We start from the raw sequence: 18,808 nt of genomic DNA on the forward strand, positions 1-18,808 counted from the left end.
AGCCAGTGATAAACGGAACTTCTGATCAAGTCACATCCTGTTGTCCAGGCTTCTGGACTAGCACAGCTCCCACCATGCACTAAAACATGCAAGATAGTCTTGAATCTCACAAGAATAATTCATTTTCCTAGTACTGTGACTAGCTTATTTTTTTCTTTTCCATTAGAGACTAAAAATAGGAAGCAGAGTCCATGAGTCAGCAAGCCTCCATATCCGTACTCTGTATTGTTCCTACTTCTGTAACAGCAACTGTTACCAGTGTCATTACTGAAACAAAACCATGGATTAACCTAGGTATGACTGCTATCTGAGCTAATAACTAGTAACTAAAAGAGTTCATCTGCATACACATTTCATACCAAAAAAGAAGTCAGAGAGATCGCAAAAAGAAGAATACACAATATACTGACAACTAAAACTAACCAAATATTTTCCAGCCTTTGCACACTGTCTAAGGTAAATACAATCTTTTCCTAAATTCTAGTTCCAATAACTGTAACTAAACAAGCATGCCTATCTCCAGCTCTGCCTCATTCCTCTTCATGAAGGCTTTAAATGGAGCTAGGCATCTTCCTTTACCAGGGCAAATTATTGGAAAAAAAACCACCTTGTACCACATCTAACAGTACAGAAGGTGTCTCCCTTTCATTATAATCCAAAGCTTCTGACTGAAAGAGTGAAGAAATAGAGACTCCTTCAGCTTTCTGTTCAGATTGTGCTGAGGCATCTTCAAAGGCTTTGACTTTGTTCCAAAGTGTGAGTAGAACAGACATGGAGAGGAAGTGCTAACTCTTGGCATACCAGAAAAGGAATACAAGCAAAGCCTAGACCAAAAATGCAAAACTCAAGTATATAATAATTTAATAAAGAATGATCTTTTTGTTAAGTTACTGGTTATGATGTATACAGAAGAGTCATAAAATGTCTCTCTTCTGGAATGAATAAGTCCTGAAGGCATTTGTCTCATTATTTAAATTGGATTTCTGCCATACCTTTTCTTAGAGATCAGCAACATCAAACAGTTTTGCTGACTGATTTTGAAATACTTCTAAACTATTCAGAAGTATAGAAATCAAAGAATTTAGCAAGCACAGTTTGCAAATCTTATCTTCAGGTCCACTGTGATCAGCATTTAGTCTACTCTAAAAGTGAAGGCAAATCAGACCAGTAGGCTGAAAATTGTCAATTATTTAAAAAACAAAGCCAGAAAAATCCTATAGTGCAAATTTCTGCTCTCTGAATCACCCTGTAGTATCAATAAGGAAACACTCTTTCCTCTATCTTCTCTGCTCTTGCTTAGAGCATTTTAGCCAATATATGCAGTATGTGCACACAGTATGAATCATAAAATAATATCAGCCGAAGGATGAACTTCTTCCTTACCTTCTGTTCTTAACCAAAAGTCTCCTTACCTTAACCTGGAGCACCATATTCTGGGCAATATTTAGCTCCAACTCTGCCCGTCTCCTTTTTAAATTCTGTAGTTGTTGATCCGCATCCTGGAAATATATCCAGAGCTCAGCCTTCAATTGTTTGATCTCTTCCCAACCTTGAGACAAATACTGTGAGTGCATTATCTGTTGCTCAATCTAGAAGAAAAGAAATGAAAAGGAGTAGGAATGCTTTAATGCATCTATTTTTGGAGAATGGAGGATGAATACCATTCCTCCTCTGAGCACAATACTGTACTAAAGCAATTTCTGCACCAGATTCTGAAGGGGCTAATATTATCCACAAAAAGAGTCTTAACCTCCAAAAGTCACAAAAATTGTACCTATCAAAGGAAATCCATGTGGAAACAACAACAGCAACAAAAGAAATTAATTATCATTCACCCTTGAGAGAAGCAAGTATGTTTATGAGTGTGTATTTCAATGTTCTCAGTCCTCTGTTAGAGCTTAAATTAATTGTATAATATACTGCATGCTAAGAATATTGTTAGAATGTAGCCTACATAAAAGTTTCAATTAAACACTTCCTTTTAATTTGCTTAGCCCAGTTATTCTAACTATATGCCTCTACTAAAATGCCAATAAGAAGAATGCTTACCAGATCTGAGCCCGTCAATCCTCTTACACCAATAGTGACACAGCTGCTTTTGCTCTAAATACAGCAGTCGGGTGTCTTTAAGGTTTAGACACTCAACCAGCTTAGTATATCTCAGCACTATACCATCTGTGATTTCTTAAAAATGTTTCACTGCTTTATATGTCAGAGGAGGATCTTATTCTGATGTTTGGGATCTTTCTCAGCAATTCAGTACTTGGACTGCCATATTTTCATGGGTTGCTTGGATTTGTACAATTTGCTTTTCTGGTATGGAGTACTGTTACTGTATGTATCAGATTTTTACTCTTGTTAGAAGTAGTTTCAAAACTCTGGTTGTATGTCTGTGTAAGAGAAACTAAATTTTTCATTCATTATGAGGAATGCTCATAATTCTTCTTTCCCACTAACTTAGGTTTATAGCTGTATTTTAAACCTAAGCATTAAGAGACTTTAGAACTTAGTATTGAGGAACACTTCTATAAATTAATATGCTGAAATAGATGCACTTTGATTCATGAATTGAACCAGCATAATTTTATGATGATTATTATGTTAGTAATATATTAATATAGGTCAATATGAACATCAGTCTATTGTTGAATAAATAATAACAAGAAAATATGTCTCAGATTTAATAAAATACAGAGAAGATTCGACTGAATTGTGTTTTTTGAAACAGATGACTTGAATCAGGTTTTCTACCACAGAATGTTATTTCTGTGGCTTTAGACCAACATCTTGTAACATTGCCTAAGTACCTTCAGAAACCTTAGTTGTGTGTCTTTGTATTAGTACCAGGATGACAGTGTATGAATTTAAAAATTAAAAAAAAAAAAAGAAGAAGCAGAAAGAGAAAACTATTTAACTATTTCTAAAGAAATACTTAGGATGAAAGTAAGATAACATTTCTTTAAACTATTACCCAATATGACCTTTTTAAAAGGGAACAGATCAAGGCAGTTAAAGCTCTAAATAGGATTAAAAGTGGGTTGTTGTGGTTATCTTGTACCGTTTGTTTAGTTTGTTGAATATCTGCTGCTGTGCTCTTCACTGTGGCATCTGACAGGTCACACATGGAGCACAGAAGATCCAAGTATGTATTGGCCTGCTCCTGCAGAGCTCGGAAGTGTTTAACCTGAGGGAAGACAACTCACAAATAAAACCTGTGACTGTGGAAATAATATCTTGTTTTATTACAATCATGCATTTTAGTATTTTTACTTTGCTTTATTATTTCCATAAAATTAAATGTAGGAATACATTATTTTTTTAGGTACGGCTGCTATGTTATAATTATGGAAAGGAATAATCCTTAGAATTTGATTATTATCCAATTACCAAAGCACTTAGACACATATGAATTAGCTAGCTTATTTCTTGGATAGAAACACACAGTCTCAACAAGGTGACTGACTTTCCCAATGTGAATGGGAAGCTGGGCTTTATGGGATTATCAAAGTGTCCTGTTCCTACAACTGTAACATTTTCCAGTGTCTGACAGATCATGAGAAATTCAGCTTAGTAGCACAATACACTTTCCCACACCTTCGGAAAACCTTCCAGCATCTCCAGTATCTGTGACTGGCAAGACTAGACAAGACATCATTAAGGGTTCTTGCTCTCAACATTGCCTGTAGGAGCTCACCTCTCCCTGTGAAGATTCTCCTTATCCTAAAATAACATAATTATATGATTGCTAACAACCAGGGCAATAACATATCTTCTAAAGTCCCAGGGAGGAGGGTGAGTGACCACCTAATGCAGAGGGCCAGCAGTAGGTCCTTGCAGGCAAAAAATTGAACTAAACAACAATGCACCCTTTTGGCAAGCCCAAATGACTGTATTAGCAAGAATGCAGAGCACAAAATGTGGAAAGTGATTATTCTCCTGTGCTTACACTTGTCCAGCTGTCCCTGATGTACTTAGCCCAGTTTCCCTCTTCCCCATAAAAGAAACATGGGCAAATTGACCCAAGTCCAGCAAAGACCTGTGGGGATAAGGGGCAGTCCTATGCGGCATTTCGGCAGGTTTGAAGGAATTCTTCCTAAACAAGGGAAACCATTTTTCACTTTCACAGAACAGTCAAGCATAGGATCAGGTCCCTAATCCTCAGGGGTGGCTAGGGCCCTCAGCACACCAAAAGGCTCTGCAGCCTCTAACTCCTCCTCCTCGGGGTTTGGCTACCTCCTCTTAGGGCCAGCCTTGACTCAGCCCAGAAAGGCAAAGCCCAAGAGCTGTGTCTAAGCTCAGTTCCTCACCTTCCTTCACCCACCTTTGAACCTCACCTGAGCTACACTACAGGTATATCTGTGCCTGGCTGATCCTCCCAGCCTTGCCTTGCTGCCCTGACCCACCTGCCTTCACCTGGGACTGGCCTCATCCCTAAGGACTTGCCTGGTGACCATCAGCTGGGGGAATGACATCAGGGGGCCTGTGTTCACCTAACCTTTGAGCTGCAGTTCTGCACGTCATTGGGAAGGTGCTGCCCTGCTGGTCTCACCATGTCACACCCTGCTTCCCCTGCCCTTGTAGGTCTGTCATCTCTAGTATTTCAAGGTCTCTATTAAGCCAGATGATGGATGAGACAGCCCTGAATTCCAGCATTTTTAGTACCATGCCAGGTTAATTTAAAACCAAGTCACAAATCCAACGTAAAACACATTGTCACTAAGAACAATCAAGAAGCAATGAAAGCGTTCTCAATGGTCAGTGCGGGCTACAGGCAGTTCTATGCTCTTAGACTGAAAAATTGTTTTAATTGCCTGATAATTGACTCTGTGTCCATGGCACTGTGAAAACAGGTCTCATAAGGGACATAGTAGACAGATGAGCAACTGGACAAGCAGAAAGACACAACCCCTCTGCTAAACACATCTATGGAGTATCTGAGCAGATTTATCTCACAAGCCAACATTTTTCAGGTAACGTGTTTCTAAGCATTAAGCAGAGCTAGCAAAAGCCATCTTTGATTTTTCACCTACAGTTATTTTTCATTCCAGGTATTCCTTTTGAAGTTGGGAATGAACAATGAGGCTACACAGCTTTCTGAGAAGGCTAGAAAATATCTGATTTCTAGAAATTTAAATCTCTTATCTGAACTCACCTTATTAAGAATAACTGAGCTTTTTCAAGTGCTAAACTTTTACCTGTTTAACTGCATCTGCCAGGCTGAAAGGTGTCCAAGTAGTTGGCTTTAGCTCTGACTGCACTGTAGACAGCCAAGTCTGGCACTGTTGTAGAGTATCCTGATGATTAACATGCTTCTGGAGCTCATGTTCCAAAGTCTGGTACACCTAAACCAAACATTTTGTAAGTTTATCACATTTTCAAATACCACCATTGTGTCTCTTCTCCTTCCTTGAAAACTGCTGACAAAACAGAATTATTAAGACTGTGGATTTTTTAGCCCTTGTACATAAAAGTACCAAGGGCTGAAATCTCCTTAAGCTCTCACTGCACCTTGCTAACATGTGGAGATGATGGACAATATTTAATGCACAGCTTCTGAAAAGAAAAAATAAAGATGTAAATGAAGAGCATGCTCTCTTATTTCTGTATTCCTATCCAACATTCTTCCATTGACTTTGTGTAAGAATTTTTAAAATTTGTTTTTGGGTTTGTTTTGTTTAGTTTTTTGAGTTTGGTTTGGGGGGTTTTTTGGTTGTTTTTTTGACTGATGGCTTGATCTCCTAGTTGGTTTAACAGAATGGCCCAGCTAGCTCTTCTTAACTGTATATTCTGGTTTTAATGAGAGAGATAGTATTTCCTAGCACACACTTGAGACCTGTTAATGTACGTATGCAAACTATCAACACTAAGACTGCAATTTGCTCCCTAGTTTTTGAAGTAGAAATAGTCTAATTTTTTTTGCTGCAGCTGCTCAGAAGCTAGCGTAACATGAAGGTAGTGAGCATGTGGTATGATTAAGGTAAGAACTGACAGGCCACTACTTTTGCTGGTTGCAAGACAACATTTGGATCACAAGGAATTCAACTGTAGCACAGGAATTATTAAGTGCTCAGTAACCTGTAGGCTCAATTGAAATGAAAACAGTAGGAAGAATTTTATACCACTTAAAGAAATAACAATGCACTTTTTTCTTAAATGGCATAAAAAAATCTTTGAAAAAAGACTTACTCTTTGGGCTGTGCTACATATGGCAGAATAGCTGTCTCTTGTCCCCTGAAGATGGCTTTGTATATTTTGCTTAAATTTTGCTTGAAGATGTTCTGAGCATTGACTGATCAGGTAATCACCTTTACTCTTAAGGTTGCTCAAACGATCTTCAAATCCTGCAATTTCTTCCATGATAGCCTAAGAAAGAGATAAAATACTTTTGAAGTAATACGCAGTGGTGCAGAATGTTATTTCTTCCTCCTTTGAACACTCTTCTTCAGATTTGGAAAAAAGTTTTCAGACAACGTGTATTTTCATAGTCAAGCTGTTGGACTGCATGCTCATTGTAAAGTCATTGTCAAAAGTCTTTACACAGATATCCCCACAGAAACATCAGTAGCACTGTCATAATGTGTCAACACTCTGCTCACACCCCAAGACTACCCTTAATCTTCATTTGTTGCATGCTCTTCAGGGCTCCTCCAGCTTCTCTTGTGTCTAGTAATGCAAATTAAAGCTCTTGCTGAATCATATCTCATTCCATAAGCTCTTTCACAGCAGACAGTTCTTTCCACTGACTTTGGTGGAGCCAATATTTTATCTAAGGAGGTTACTTAAGGAATAACACACCAATCACACATAATTTAAAGAGTTCAATATCTGCCATTGGAATCTCAGTTTCAGGTAGTGGTGGGTTGGATTTTGCTCTCACTAACAGCAACCATAACAATACTTTGAATAAAAGCAATGGAGAAAATGCTACAACCTAATAGAAGAACCTAGAATTAGAACAACCTAATAGACGTCCCTCTAGTTTCTGCACTTTTTTCTCCATTGCTGTTTTATCAACCATGCCCAATTTGGTGATCACATTTCTAAAGTTCTTGTTAGCAGATCCATACCAAGAAAATTTTCAATGTAGTTTTTTTTTTTTTCTTCAGCCTTAAAAGTGCCAGAGAAAAAAATACCTCGAGAATAAAATGACCCCAAACCAATTTTTGTGTTTCATTTCCTGGGAAGTCTGACATAGAAAAATCTGACACAGAATTCAGATCAGAGTACAACAAAGCTCTTTGTGTAAATGCAGTTTTAGACAAGAAACAATGCTAACAATGCTAGATTTGTTATCTGCCTTAATGACAGTGATGCTTATTTACACAGTTAGTGGTAAGAGAAATAAAATAGGTGAATGACAAATAGCTAGAGCTATGAAGTGGAGCCAGAGAAGCAAAGAAGAAAAATTCTATTTTACAAAGGAAGATTACCAATAGCAAACCCACCTTGTGGTTAGCTAGTTGCTGAGTGACTATTTCAAGATTGTTGCTTTCCACGAGGTCAGGGCTGACCAATCTGCTGGACATATGTAATAACCATTTCTCCCCTTCTTGCAAATCACTATTGTAATCCTCATGTTCTTTTACTCTTATCTCTAAGGTTTCAACGTATGCCTGCAGGTACACAATAACCAAAATTAAATTTTCAGGTAATTACAAGACTTCAAAAAACCACCCAAAAAGCCAAAACCCACCAAGAACTTGAAAGCATAATAAGAATTATCATCTAAATTCATATTCCTGCGAGGGACTCTCATGTAAATAGACTGTAAAGGAAGACATCGAAAGGGATTATTTCTGTGAATAAATTTCTGTGTATCATTAGCTCTGTGGTACTGAGTGGTATTTTCACTCCAGCTGAAATACCATACTTTGAAGACTGAGGAAAACACTGAGAAAATGAATAGTGTCAACTTGACTTTAAGTTCACTTAGAGTTACTACACAGTCTTTGAGAGACTGCACTTGACCCACCAAATGCTATGGCTGGGACCCTGCTGCTTACAGCCTTTGAGTGTACATACTGCCCGTGTCTGCAGTAGGCAAATTAAGAATGTACACACTGAGTTAGAAAGTATTTATTCTTTTCAGGAAGATTCTCTAAATTTAAGCCATAGATATTATATCCAATGCAATGGATTTCACTTCTGCAGTACAGATTGGAGGCGTGTCTTTAAACTAAAAATTAACCTTGAAAAAAATAAAATCATATCCTATTTCTAGATGGATTGGTAATTAAAGGTGCCTAGGTCAAACATAAATACTAACATGGTTTGCAGAGCTTATCCTTGTTAGGAGTACAACCTATTAAAAGCTTTAGGAATAATCATACTTTAGGATGCATTTAGAAGCATTAGACCTTTCAAAGTACTACATACATATGGACTAATGAATCAATGTTAATTAATAATGCCGTTGCTGAATTAAATTCTATCTGTCTTGCAGGTTATTTTCTCCAGTGCCTTTTATTCAACAACTAAACTAAACAGTGTTTGTGGAAGATCAAGCAGAAACAAGAGAGAGCACAATCTGAGGGCATCTGCCCCTTCAAGAAATAATGTATTTAGAATTCTATTAAATGCTTTTAAAAAAAAGTAACAATAATACAGATTAGTCACTGATACATATCCCCTTAGTGCTACAAAAGACAAAGACTTCATCTGCCACACTCAAAATTCATTTCAGCTGTTCTGGTTAGATTCATTTAGGTGCTTTTTTCCACATTCGAAAATTGCCTGTCACTGCTGCCCCCCCTCCAAAAGAAAACCAAAAAAACCCCAACAAAACACCAGAAGTGATTAAAGGTAGCTGGTTCTTTGTATAGACAAGATAGCATGAAATAAATAGTTAAATTCCTAAAGAGTGGTAAAAATATAGCAAGTTGGAAGAAGCCCGAGTTTTCTTCCTTTTTACCTTCGTTTTGCTGCAGAGGTCCTGGTAATTGCTCTGAAGGTCTTGAATGTTGCTCTTTAGAGTCACATCATTCACCAGATCACAAAGTCCCTCTCCCTTTTCCATTACTGACTTTATTGAGGGCTCATGAGACAGAACAGTCTGTTGTATGGACTACAATGCAAGCAAGAATTAAGATGTATCTACCAGTCACTGGAGATTATTTCACTAACTTCCCTTTGATCTGCTGCAGAGCCTTCTACCATGGTATCATCCTTTCCGGATAGGAAGAACTTTGTTTACCAATGCAGGATTCTGTTTCTCAGCCCTACCCTGAAACAACAACTTTGCATGCATCTAAAAACAACTGCTCCTTTTGTGAGTGGCTACTAGCATGGCTGACAGTCTGGAGCTGGTGAACCAAATGGAGTTCATATGTATGAAGGGGCCAGTGCTAGGGATAAAATTTGTTCAGAGGAACAAATTATGAAAATAGGTGCAAAAGTATCATCAAAGCCATCCCCTCAGTGAGATGGTGTGCAATGAATGCCTAGCACTGTGCTCTCAAGAGTGCAACTCCCCAGACATGCAGAAAGCAAGCACACAGCTGTGACATACAACTTTAAGTAGGGAAGCTGGCGAGGGGTGGGAAGCTAAAGTGGGAAGCTTTAGTGAGAAAGCCTTGAAGCTATGTAGCTACTGTAGCTCAGCGTTAACCAAACTGTTCGTTTGTTAGCAACATTTTTTTAGCCACAAATGTAAAGCACAGCACTACATGACCTCCTATGACGAGAGTTAACTCCACCTCAGCCAGACCCAGTACACATTTCATGAAACATCTGTAATCCTGGAGTATTTTACAAAAACATCATTAGAAGAAGAAAAGGGGTTTGTTGGCAAATGTTCTACTCATTTTTGTGATGGGAATATAACCCCAAACACTTCATGAAAATCCTAATTAAAAACATAGGAGGTCATAGCAGCTGACTGGCTTGGATATCAGTTGAGCTGGGACACCCAGCTTTAACCAGAAAGCTGATTAAGTCAATGTAAACAGTGACAATGTCTGAAGTCAAGAAAGACTGACTGATTTCTATGTTCACTTCAATTGCAATCAACTCTGTTGAGATCAATGCAATTACTCATGTGTACGCATAAAAGAATTTTGCACCATTACAGAAAATTTTCAGATATGGAAGCCTTTTTAGGACGTTCACATTTCAAATCCAGGGTCTAAGTCTGATTTTTAGAGGTAGGTATCATGCATGTTTTCCTTGATGTTGATTGGGACATACAGATCAGAAACATCTCATGTACCTACTGAAGAAACTTCGATACCTGATCAGAGGATTTATTGAGAATCACTAGATTAAAATAAATTCAACAGTACAATGAGATAATCCCTTTTTACCTTGTATTTGGACAATTGTGCCTTCTTCTCATAGAGTTCACTCTTTGGCTCCACAGGAGCATGTAAGATGGCTTGGTACTCCGTGACCCACTGAGTCTGTGCCTTATACTTGTCTGTGAACTCCTTTACCAGCTGAAGACACTTCTCTGAAGTCATGTGCTCTTTTCTGATGGAACCAGCCAGCTCTTCAAGCTGTTCCACATGATCTCCAGTTTCTTTTCTTAACTGATCAACTTCATTTTCTTCCATGTATTTTATAGCTCGCTCCCCCTTCTCACGGGCTGATTTCAGTAAACTGTGGCCTATGTCCATATCACTCAACAGCAGCTGTGAAGGAAGTGTTGGTTAACAGAAAATGTATGAAAACTCTTGCATTTTTTTAACTTTGCTACCGACACAAGGAATTGCTAGGGAAAACAAGTGGACTTTTCAGTACTAAATTGCCTGGAGTTAAGGTGTGTCAAGTGAGAAGGAAGCAGATATAGCTAATATTTCTGCTCTGCTCTGGGCTTGTGAATTTAAACAGAGAAACTGAGGGCTCCCAGGAGAGGATCTGTACTCCACAGATGAAAGCTTTTGCTTAGCATATTATATTTAAGCTGCTTAAGCTGCAGGACATACAAGAAGCTCATCTACAACTTTTGAGATGAAACATGAGTTTTACTACAGTTTCAATGAAGAGAAATAGGAAGCACTCCTTGCCACAGTGCACAGAAAATATACAGTGCACAAGAAAATATACTTGAAGGGAATCTGGGATATGGGAATTTATTTTAAGTTTTAACCTAACATAAAACAGATACAAGCATGCCTAATGGAAAGATGAGAATGTATTATTTCGGCCTATTTATAATTTCAACAGCCAAACTGTGATCTAATGAGACATGAGAACAGAAAGTTCCATACTGTGTGGTCGTGTCCCATTATCTTCTCTGGGCAAGGTAAAGTCAGAATTTTGAGCAGCAGATGTATGTTAAAATACAGCCTCCTTTTTGTGAACAGAAACAAAAATTGCATTTAAGAAAGCTGTACCTCTAGTTTCTGAACTTTTTTCTCCATTGCTGTTTTATCAACCACGTCAAATTTGGTGATTACATTTTTGAAGTTCTTGTTAGTAGCTCCATACCAATTTGTGTAAGCACTAAAAGACAATTCTGACTCCTCCATACAGCGTATTTCTTCTTCCAGAAACTTTACTTGCTCCTTTAAACAAATAGGAAGGGTAGGGGGAAGAAACAAGAACCACCCAAATGTTTATCATTGCTATTGGTTTAAGATAAAAATAAATTTCTATTTATTAATAAAATCCATTATACAAAGAAAAAACATATAGGCTTTGAGTTCTTCCATAAATAGTGGATAACTGTTACAGGGCTCTTGTCAGGATGTACATATGGCAATCACCAACGTCAAAACTGAGCTAAAACTAAACACTGAAAATGTACTCACATTTTGAACTTTGAATCATGATTTGTGATTACAGTACTATGAGGCAACTACTACTTAAAGTAACCTGAAGACTGCACCTTACCAAATCAAATTTTCCCCGTACTAATGTGTATCAGTGGCAATCTGAAAACATTTCTACAGAGGTCAATTAGCATTCAAGCATACTTTATTCTGAATTTCTCTCCTGAAACTATCAAAAAAGATAATGACAGGGCATTTTACTTCATTATCCTAATTATGTTTCTGTAGTAAGTTTAATCCAATGAAACCTACATGTATGTACACATATGAATGTTATATGATTGAGTCTACAATAATTAATAAACTCTGATTAAGTCTAATCACAAAAGCCTGTTTGTATTTGCTTCATTACTTGCAATTTATGATGTTACAATGAATCAATCTTCATTACTTACCAAGACATGAAGAAGAAGAGTTTGGTAGCGAGATGTAAGCTGTGTAGCCTGACTTCCCATTCTACTTGCAGTGAGATTTTCCTCTAGTATTTGCTGAGCCAATACCCCAACTTCCTCTACATCATCTTTGTAGATTGTAATGTCTTCATGCCACTTCTATGGGAAAGAAATTATCAAACTTATATGACTGATTCAAACATCTTAAACTAACAGGGATTTTAATTGCAACTTAGTCGGGAAATCATTGAAAAGGAAAACAAATACATGGCTGTAAATATTCATTTACAACTGGAAAATAAAACAGAATCTGATGAAGGTTAATATAAAAAATATGCTGGAAAGATTCTCATCCCAAATGGACTGCATTTCATTACAACAGATTCAATACTTTTTGTATTTTTCCTCCTCCAAAAATAATAATAGAAATGCAATCTAGACTTCCTATAGATTTCACCTGAAGTTTTAAAGATGACTATAAAGCGTAAGCCGGAATTCTTCAAATCTGCTTCCTGTGTTTATTCAGAACCATGTCTTCTCCTTGCAGTGACTAAAGGAGAATTATTACATCAACACAGTGGAGACTTCATAACACAACTGGTCACACTTTATTCTTGTTACCCTATTAATTCTTTTCCATTCCAGTGCCTATCTTTGTACTCAGTTACATCTTCCCACACTAAAGACCATTTGAATTACAGATCTCCCTGCAAGATTTCAACACTGGTATAGCCATACCTCCACCAGTAAAATGGGAGGACCCTCAAGCCAGAAGGCACAAAGCTCTCTTGGATCCATCATTTTAGTCACCACCTCAGAATAAACTGAAAAGCTTGCTCTCATTTTCACAGCACAACCAGGAACTGACATGGAAGCCTCACATACTATTTTGTTTAAGGAATGCCTTAACTATATTCTTTACCTTCATTTGTTGAAGCTGCATTTCCTTTGTTGCTCTACCAGACCTCCTCCCAGTCCTGACAGCAACTTTCTCCTCCAGGTTTGTTAACCAGTCATTAACCTTTTGAAATTTTTTCTCCATTAATCTCAGTTTGCTCACAGTGGCATTTAATTGGCTTCTTGCTTCAGAAAGCCTGTGCTGATAAACTTGCCAATCCTGCCGTAAGGATTCCAGGGCTCTGTCTTCTATCTGGGGAATACCCCAGGGAATCACCTCCTCTCTGGCATGGACAGCAGCATTCAATAATGCTTGTCCCTCTGCACAGTGGACCTGCAGCTCCTGTAAAGGCAGAGGCACAGTTACATACCCAACACTGACAACTTTCATTCATACGTGGCAAAAACCCCCTTGGTTCCTCTGATGACAGCTGGGCATTCCCTTTAATTATCTATGGTTAAACATATATTGAGAGTCTTTCCTCTGATAACACCAATGACAGCATGCTCACTTACAAAGCACACCAAGTATCACAGTTATTGACAACTGAACTGCAGAAAATTATTGACAAAGCATGCAATAAATTCTCTGCTCTCCTGCCAAGTTTATCAGTTCTGAAACAACGGCTGCCTGAGCCAGCATGGGATGGATGCAATCCATTCACAATAAATTCAGCATGAATTCAAAACTTCCCAGATGTGGCAAACAGACTGTAAGACTGATTCTAAAATTGAATCTCTTTAGAAACAGACGTTTCAATCTTATAAAATAAACAAACCTATTTATTTTTACATATGTTTGGGACAACACTCCAGACTAATTTTTGATATCCTCTTCTGGACATGTATGGCATTTTCATGCTTATTAGCACTTAATCAGAAAGTACAAAGTGATTCAGTCTGATTAGAAAACATAACAAGGAAATTACCTTAACAAAACACAGTTGTGTTTCATCTCAGATTTCATTTGAGATACGTATCCAGATTTTCAAAATGGCTTTTTTAAAGTAACTACAATAAGCAGAAATATATGCAGAGGCCCTGATCATACAAAGACCTCCTCAGTATCCTGAATAAGGTAATAAACATTTCATATCTCAAGTACAGACTTTGTGCTCCTTCAACAACAGGTATTAAAGCATTTTAAGTCAGCTTAAGATAATAACTGGGTAATTACTGAAGTACTACAGGTTCACTTTTCGCTGTCAGTGAAGTGATTCAGTGGTAGTCTTCCCACCTTGCTATGGGAGCCAGCCTACATGGCTGGAACTGCCTGAAAGTAGGTGCATCTGCACTGTGAGCAGAAAAAGATGGAACACCAATGAAAATACTTTTCATATTTTATGAAACACACAGGAAAGAGATAGACCAGTATCTAACACAAACTCAATACCTGCAAGAAAGGATTAGCATGCCTGGAGATTTTGTTCAAGGCCTGACACTTCTTTCCAACGATATTTCCACTACCTTTACTGGAACCACTTTTGAGCAAGAAGATGTTAATATATAATGCAATTCCAAGTTGTTCTCAACACAATTTTTGTCTGGCAGTAAATGTTATTCTGTTATTTTACAATTAGGATTGATTTTCTTTTTTCTTTTCCTTTTTTTTTTTTCTTAGGGTGTCACATATTATGTACCTGTAAATCTCGGAGTGTTGCCTCCTGTTCCTGGGAATCACCATCAATATGTGATAAACAGTCCAGTTTTTCCTGTTCCTTCTCCAGCCATACTTCAAAAGCCTTCAAATTTCTTTGGTACTCTTGGTGTAAGGTAAGCAGTCCTTCAGCTTTTGTTACAGCCTCCTGCATGTTAAAATATTTACAGATATGTATACATAAGTTGGTGTACTGTCAAATCAAGAAAACATAAACCCCAGCCATCCCTCAAGGGGAAGAGTTGGTATCTGATGCTGAATTTTCCAAGAATTCAAGAGTCCTTGGATTCTGAAGATGGCTTAATCAATTACAGGGAAAAGAGGGAGCACATATAAGGGTAAAGATCCTTATCCTAAAAGGTTCTTCATGTAAGTTTGTGACTTCTTGATTTTTATAGCAATTTAATTTAACTTTGCTGAAGTGATTAATAAGCATATGAGCTGAGAGACTGCATTTTTTTCTTTGCATGACTTTTTTTTTTTTGTAAATGGAATTGGAATCTCCTGTTAGGAGTATCTACTATCTTAGGTTTGATATTTGCAGACAGTACCTACAGAGCACAGTAAAAAACAGACTACAAATCTGTGTACATACACAGGTGAGCAAGTTACAATAATTTTGCGACCCAGCACTAAAATATTACCATACCTGAAGTACAGAAGGAAAAGTGTCCTATATTAGCACAAGATTAGTCTTAGTAAGTGCGAGAAAAATATACTATATGCAATTCACATCCTCTAAGACATGATGGGAATGGGGTATCAAGTTCTGATGGAGACAGGCTGCATCTGAGAGCAGCAGGCTCATAAAAAGACAAACACTTTAATAAATCTATGAACTTACTGTCTGCTTTACCTTTTATTTCTAACAGGTCTGTCTAGTGGGAGAAAGGAGGAAAACAGGAGTTTTATCACATTTTTTACAAGGCCTGTCCATGCCCAGAAGCGGGAAGGGGGAAAGAGAGACCAGTTTTCTTGCCTCCCAACAGAGGCTTAGGGAATTATAAGCCTTGGGCTGCTCAGATGTGGGCTATAAACCCTTGAGGAAACTTGTCAGGTTTCCTGCCTGGCCAAAGGATTAGTAAAAGATTTGAGCATTTCTTACTTTCCAGCTACTTGCTTTGAACTTTGACTTTCTAAGGGTTGGTTGCACTCTTGACACTTAACACCATCACCACAGCTGGGAATAGGGAAGACCAGTCATCTGGGCTATTAGGTGGAAGAGAAAGAAGGAATGCTTCTTGCTACGTGGGAAAAGAGGTACAGAACTCTTGCCTCTGTGAGCCACCATCCATTTCTTATTGTTCCCATGTTGTTGCTCAGCCTGAGCAATATAGGCAGCCTGGATAGCTTTGTGCAGCAGAAAAAGGTAAAGGCTAGAGAATCCCCATGCTAACAGGAATAGCAGGTATTTACCAGCACTTTCCAGGACTTGTGTATCTCTCCAGCAAACCTGATCAATTTTATTCACACAAGGTCAAAAGAAAGAGCAGAGCATTTTTTTCAGTTGTGGAAGAGAGGTCCACAAAACAGTGAATCACTTAGGTGTTCGAAAAACTGAATTTTGGCTGAATTTTGAATTTTGTCATTCTACATGACAAAGGCATCACTGAGACAACAAAATTAAATTTTACTACACTGTTGTCCTGAAGAAAAGTTGGCTGTCTGAGCATGCATTAGGCATTATTTAATTATCACAGAAGTACTTGGGTTAACTGGAGACAATCGCCTAGCTTTAAATCTATCGACAGGGCTTTTATTACTTATTTTTTACCTTATATCTTACCCTAAACCCCATCCCGATCTTTATCTATGTCTTAATCTTTTCCAGATACACAATATCAGTATTTATCAGTAAAGGTATTACTTACCACACTTGTGTCATTACAGTCAGTCTTGCTAATAAGGTTTGTGTTCAATAATAAAATCTCTGTAGCTGTCAGCCATTTGTGAATCACACAACTGACTGGTAAAATTTATTACAAACATACACTTATGGAAATCAAAGGTTCAAAGGTTTTTTCAATTTTTCAGTCACAATAGGTAAAATTATATCTGTGCTGAAGTCAGTGAACCATTTGACATGGAGTTCCTCAGACTATTCTCCTGATTTTTAGAACCCTTCTGCAAAGATCTGAAGCTCAGTACAGAAAGACAAATATATTAATCACCCTAGCAGGTTTCTGTTACATTAAGTTACAGCTGTCCCCAAACTCTTAATCCTCACTGAACTATAAAATAAATGATTAGTGGAAAGACTTTTTCCTTGTTGCCAACTAAACAAGGAGTGCTATGAAGAAAAACCGTACCTTTGTTCTTTCTTTGAGGAACTTGTACCTCTCCTGAAGGTCTTGGAGCTCAAGCTGAGCAATGTAATGCTCAGCCATCCCTTTTCCTTTCACTTCAATTGTCTCCAACAGGCTGTTATAACTCAACACCTCTTCATTGAGTAGCTGCAAAATAGAAAGAGAAGAACACAGAAAGGCCACCATTAAAAGAATACCACAGATTAATCTTGCAGTTACACAGCTTTTTTTACTGCCTAGAAGGTGTTATGGACTTGTTGATGGTTTGTTGTAGATCAAACACACCTTTGCTTTGCTGACAGCAGCTGTTTTTTCCCTCAGTTCAGCATACTGCCTTTCAGAAGCATTCACACTTGCTTCTACTTTTTCCATCCATCTGGAAAACTGATTAACATCTTCCTGGTAACTTGTCCATTTGGAGAGAGCTCCTTCCAGTTGACTGTAATTAAAAGATAGATCTTTTTTGTGATATTGGAAGTTCCCATGCTATTTAAGCAGTAAGATATACTAATACACAGATATGCTAGACTATATTTATGAGAGAGATACATCACAAGCTAAGCAGTCTGTTAAAATCCTACAGGTTTTAACTAGGAGCACTCTTTGACTAATAAAGAGAAATAAAGTTTTCCAAACCTGAAATATTAAGTAGATCTGTAATTTATGTAGCTAGCTGACACATTCTAAGTTCAGTAAATAAATTGCAACTGAAAGCATAAGACCCAGGATCAGAAATTTTCTCCCCCTTTGCATACAGGCAAAAGTTGCTGCATTCTAATGTTTAATTACCTTTGTTTCTTTAACTTGAAATATTTGCAACTATTGATGCTCCACCAAAAAAGTCTCCATTTTTTCCTTTATATTTCTTTATTCTATCACTAGGAGCAGCACTACTAGACACTGTAATTACAGTATGTTCTTTGGAATGCTAGCAAGTGGAAAACCAGACATGATCTTGAGAGAGCAACCACTAATGTCCACGACAAGATCTTCTCATTTCTGAGAAGGTTTCAAAGCATTGAGTGCAACACAAAGTAAAATATTCAAGATTATGAACATGGAATCCAGTTTTAAGAGTAAATTGACAATAAGTGTTAATTAAGCTTAGATCCCTCACAGTTTCCTCCCCCTCTTCTACTTCAAATGAATATATCACAACCTCTAGACCCGAAGTGTTTGGCCTATACAATCATTTTACACGAATTTGACTCCTGTAGTAATAAAATTACTTTTCAAAAGTTTTGACAGTGCTTTGCTACTAAGCATCATTCTGTACCTCATGCCCTTTTTACCTCTTGCACTGGATACAAGCAGACAGAAGAGAAGCCCAGCTGTCCTTCAGATTTTGCAATTGGCCTTCAATCACTGGTACTCCCTCCAGAGAAGTATTTTGCAGAACAGATTCTCCTCTTGTCAGAACAATTTTCATTTGGACTTCTTTTTCTTGTTTCACTGCTAGCAGGCCCTAAGAAGCAAGTGGATATATCTTATCATTAACTGGGCATGACTATTCTAACTGGCTTTAATGGAACATGACCTGATCATATTTAGCAGCTTGTAGCCAATAGGAAGATGGACAGTGTGGCTCACAGCCGGGCTTCACAAACAAAACTGACTTTCAGTGGGTAGGTTCAGGCTCTTAAAAGACCCCTCAGTTAACAGGGAAGTTTTCATGGAATCTGTGCAGGTACTTAGAGTGTATCAGAGAAGGTACCTTTCAGTGGAAAGGCTGATACTCCAAAGGAAATGTCACTTAGATGGAAACCAGGAGGATTCATTCATAGA

At 37.8% G+C, this 18,808-nt stretch overlaps 1 protein-coding gene across 21 annotated transcripts in view; it reads right to left on the bottom strand.

Moving 5' to 3' along the window:
* Positions 1-18,808, bottom strand: part of SYNE1 (spectrin repeat containing nuclear envelope protein 1) — a 294,642-nt gene that overhangs the window by 120,423 nt on the left and 155,411 nt on the right. For all 21 annotated transcript variants that reach the window (XM_048296782.1, XM_048296801.1, XM_048296802.1 and 18 more), the window contains 14 exons: positions 18,316-18,488; positions 17,309-17,462; positions 17,027-17,170; positions 14,701-14,865; positions 13,086-13,403; positions 12,167-12,322; positions 11,334-11,504; positions 10,302-10,628; positions 8,912-9,064; positions 7,446-7,613; positions 6,187-6,363; positions 5,196-5,342; positions 3,059-3,184; positions 1,413-1,589 (listed from right to left, as the gene is read on the bottom strand). In XM_048296782.1, coding sequence (XP_048152739.1) covers positions 1,413-1,589; positions 3,059-3,184; positions 5,196-5,342; positions 6,187-6,363; positions 7,446-7,613; positions 8,912-9,064; positions 10,302-10,628; positions 11,334-11,504; positions 12,167-12,322; positions 13,086-13,403; positions 14,701-14,865; positions 17,027-17,170; positions 17,309-17,462; positions 18,316-18,488 — 2,556 coding nt within the window. The remainder of the gene's footprint in view (positions 1-1,412; positions 1,590-3,058; positions 3,185-5,195; positions 5,343-6,186; positions 6,364-7,445; positions 7,614-8,911; positions 9,065-10,301; positions 10,629-11,333; positions 11,505-12,166; positions 12,323-13,085; positions 13,404-14,700; positions 14,866-17,026; positions 17,171-17,308; positions 17,463-18,315; positions 18,489-18,808) is intronic.

This window comes from Corvus hawaiiensis, chromosome 3 (assembly GCF_020740725.1).
Source record: "Corvus hawaiiensis isolate bCorHaw1 chromosome 3, bCorHaw1.pri.cur, whole genome shotgun sequence".
Classification (NCBI taxonomy): Eukaryota; Metazoa; Chordata; class Aves; order Passeriformes; family Corvidae; genus Corvus; species Corvus hawaiiensis.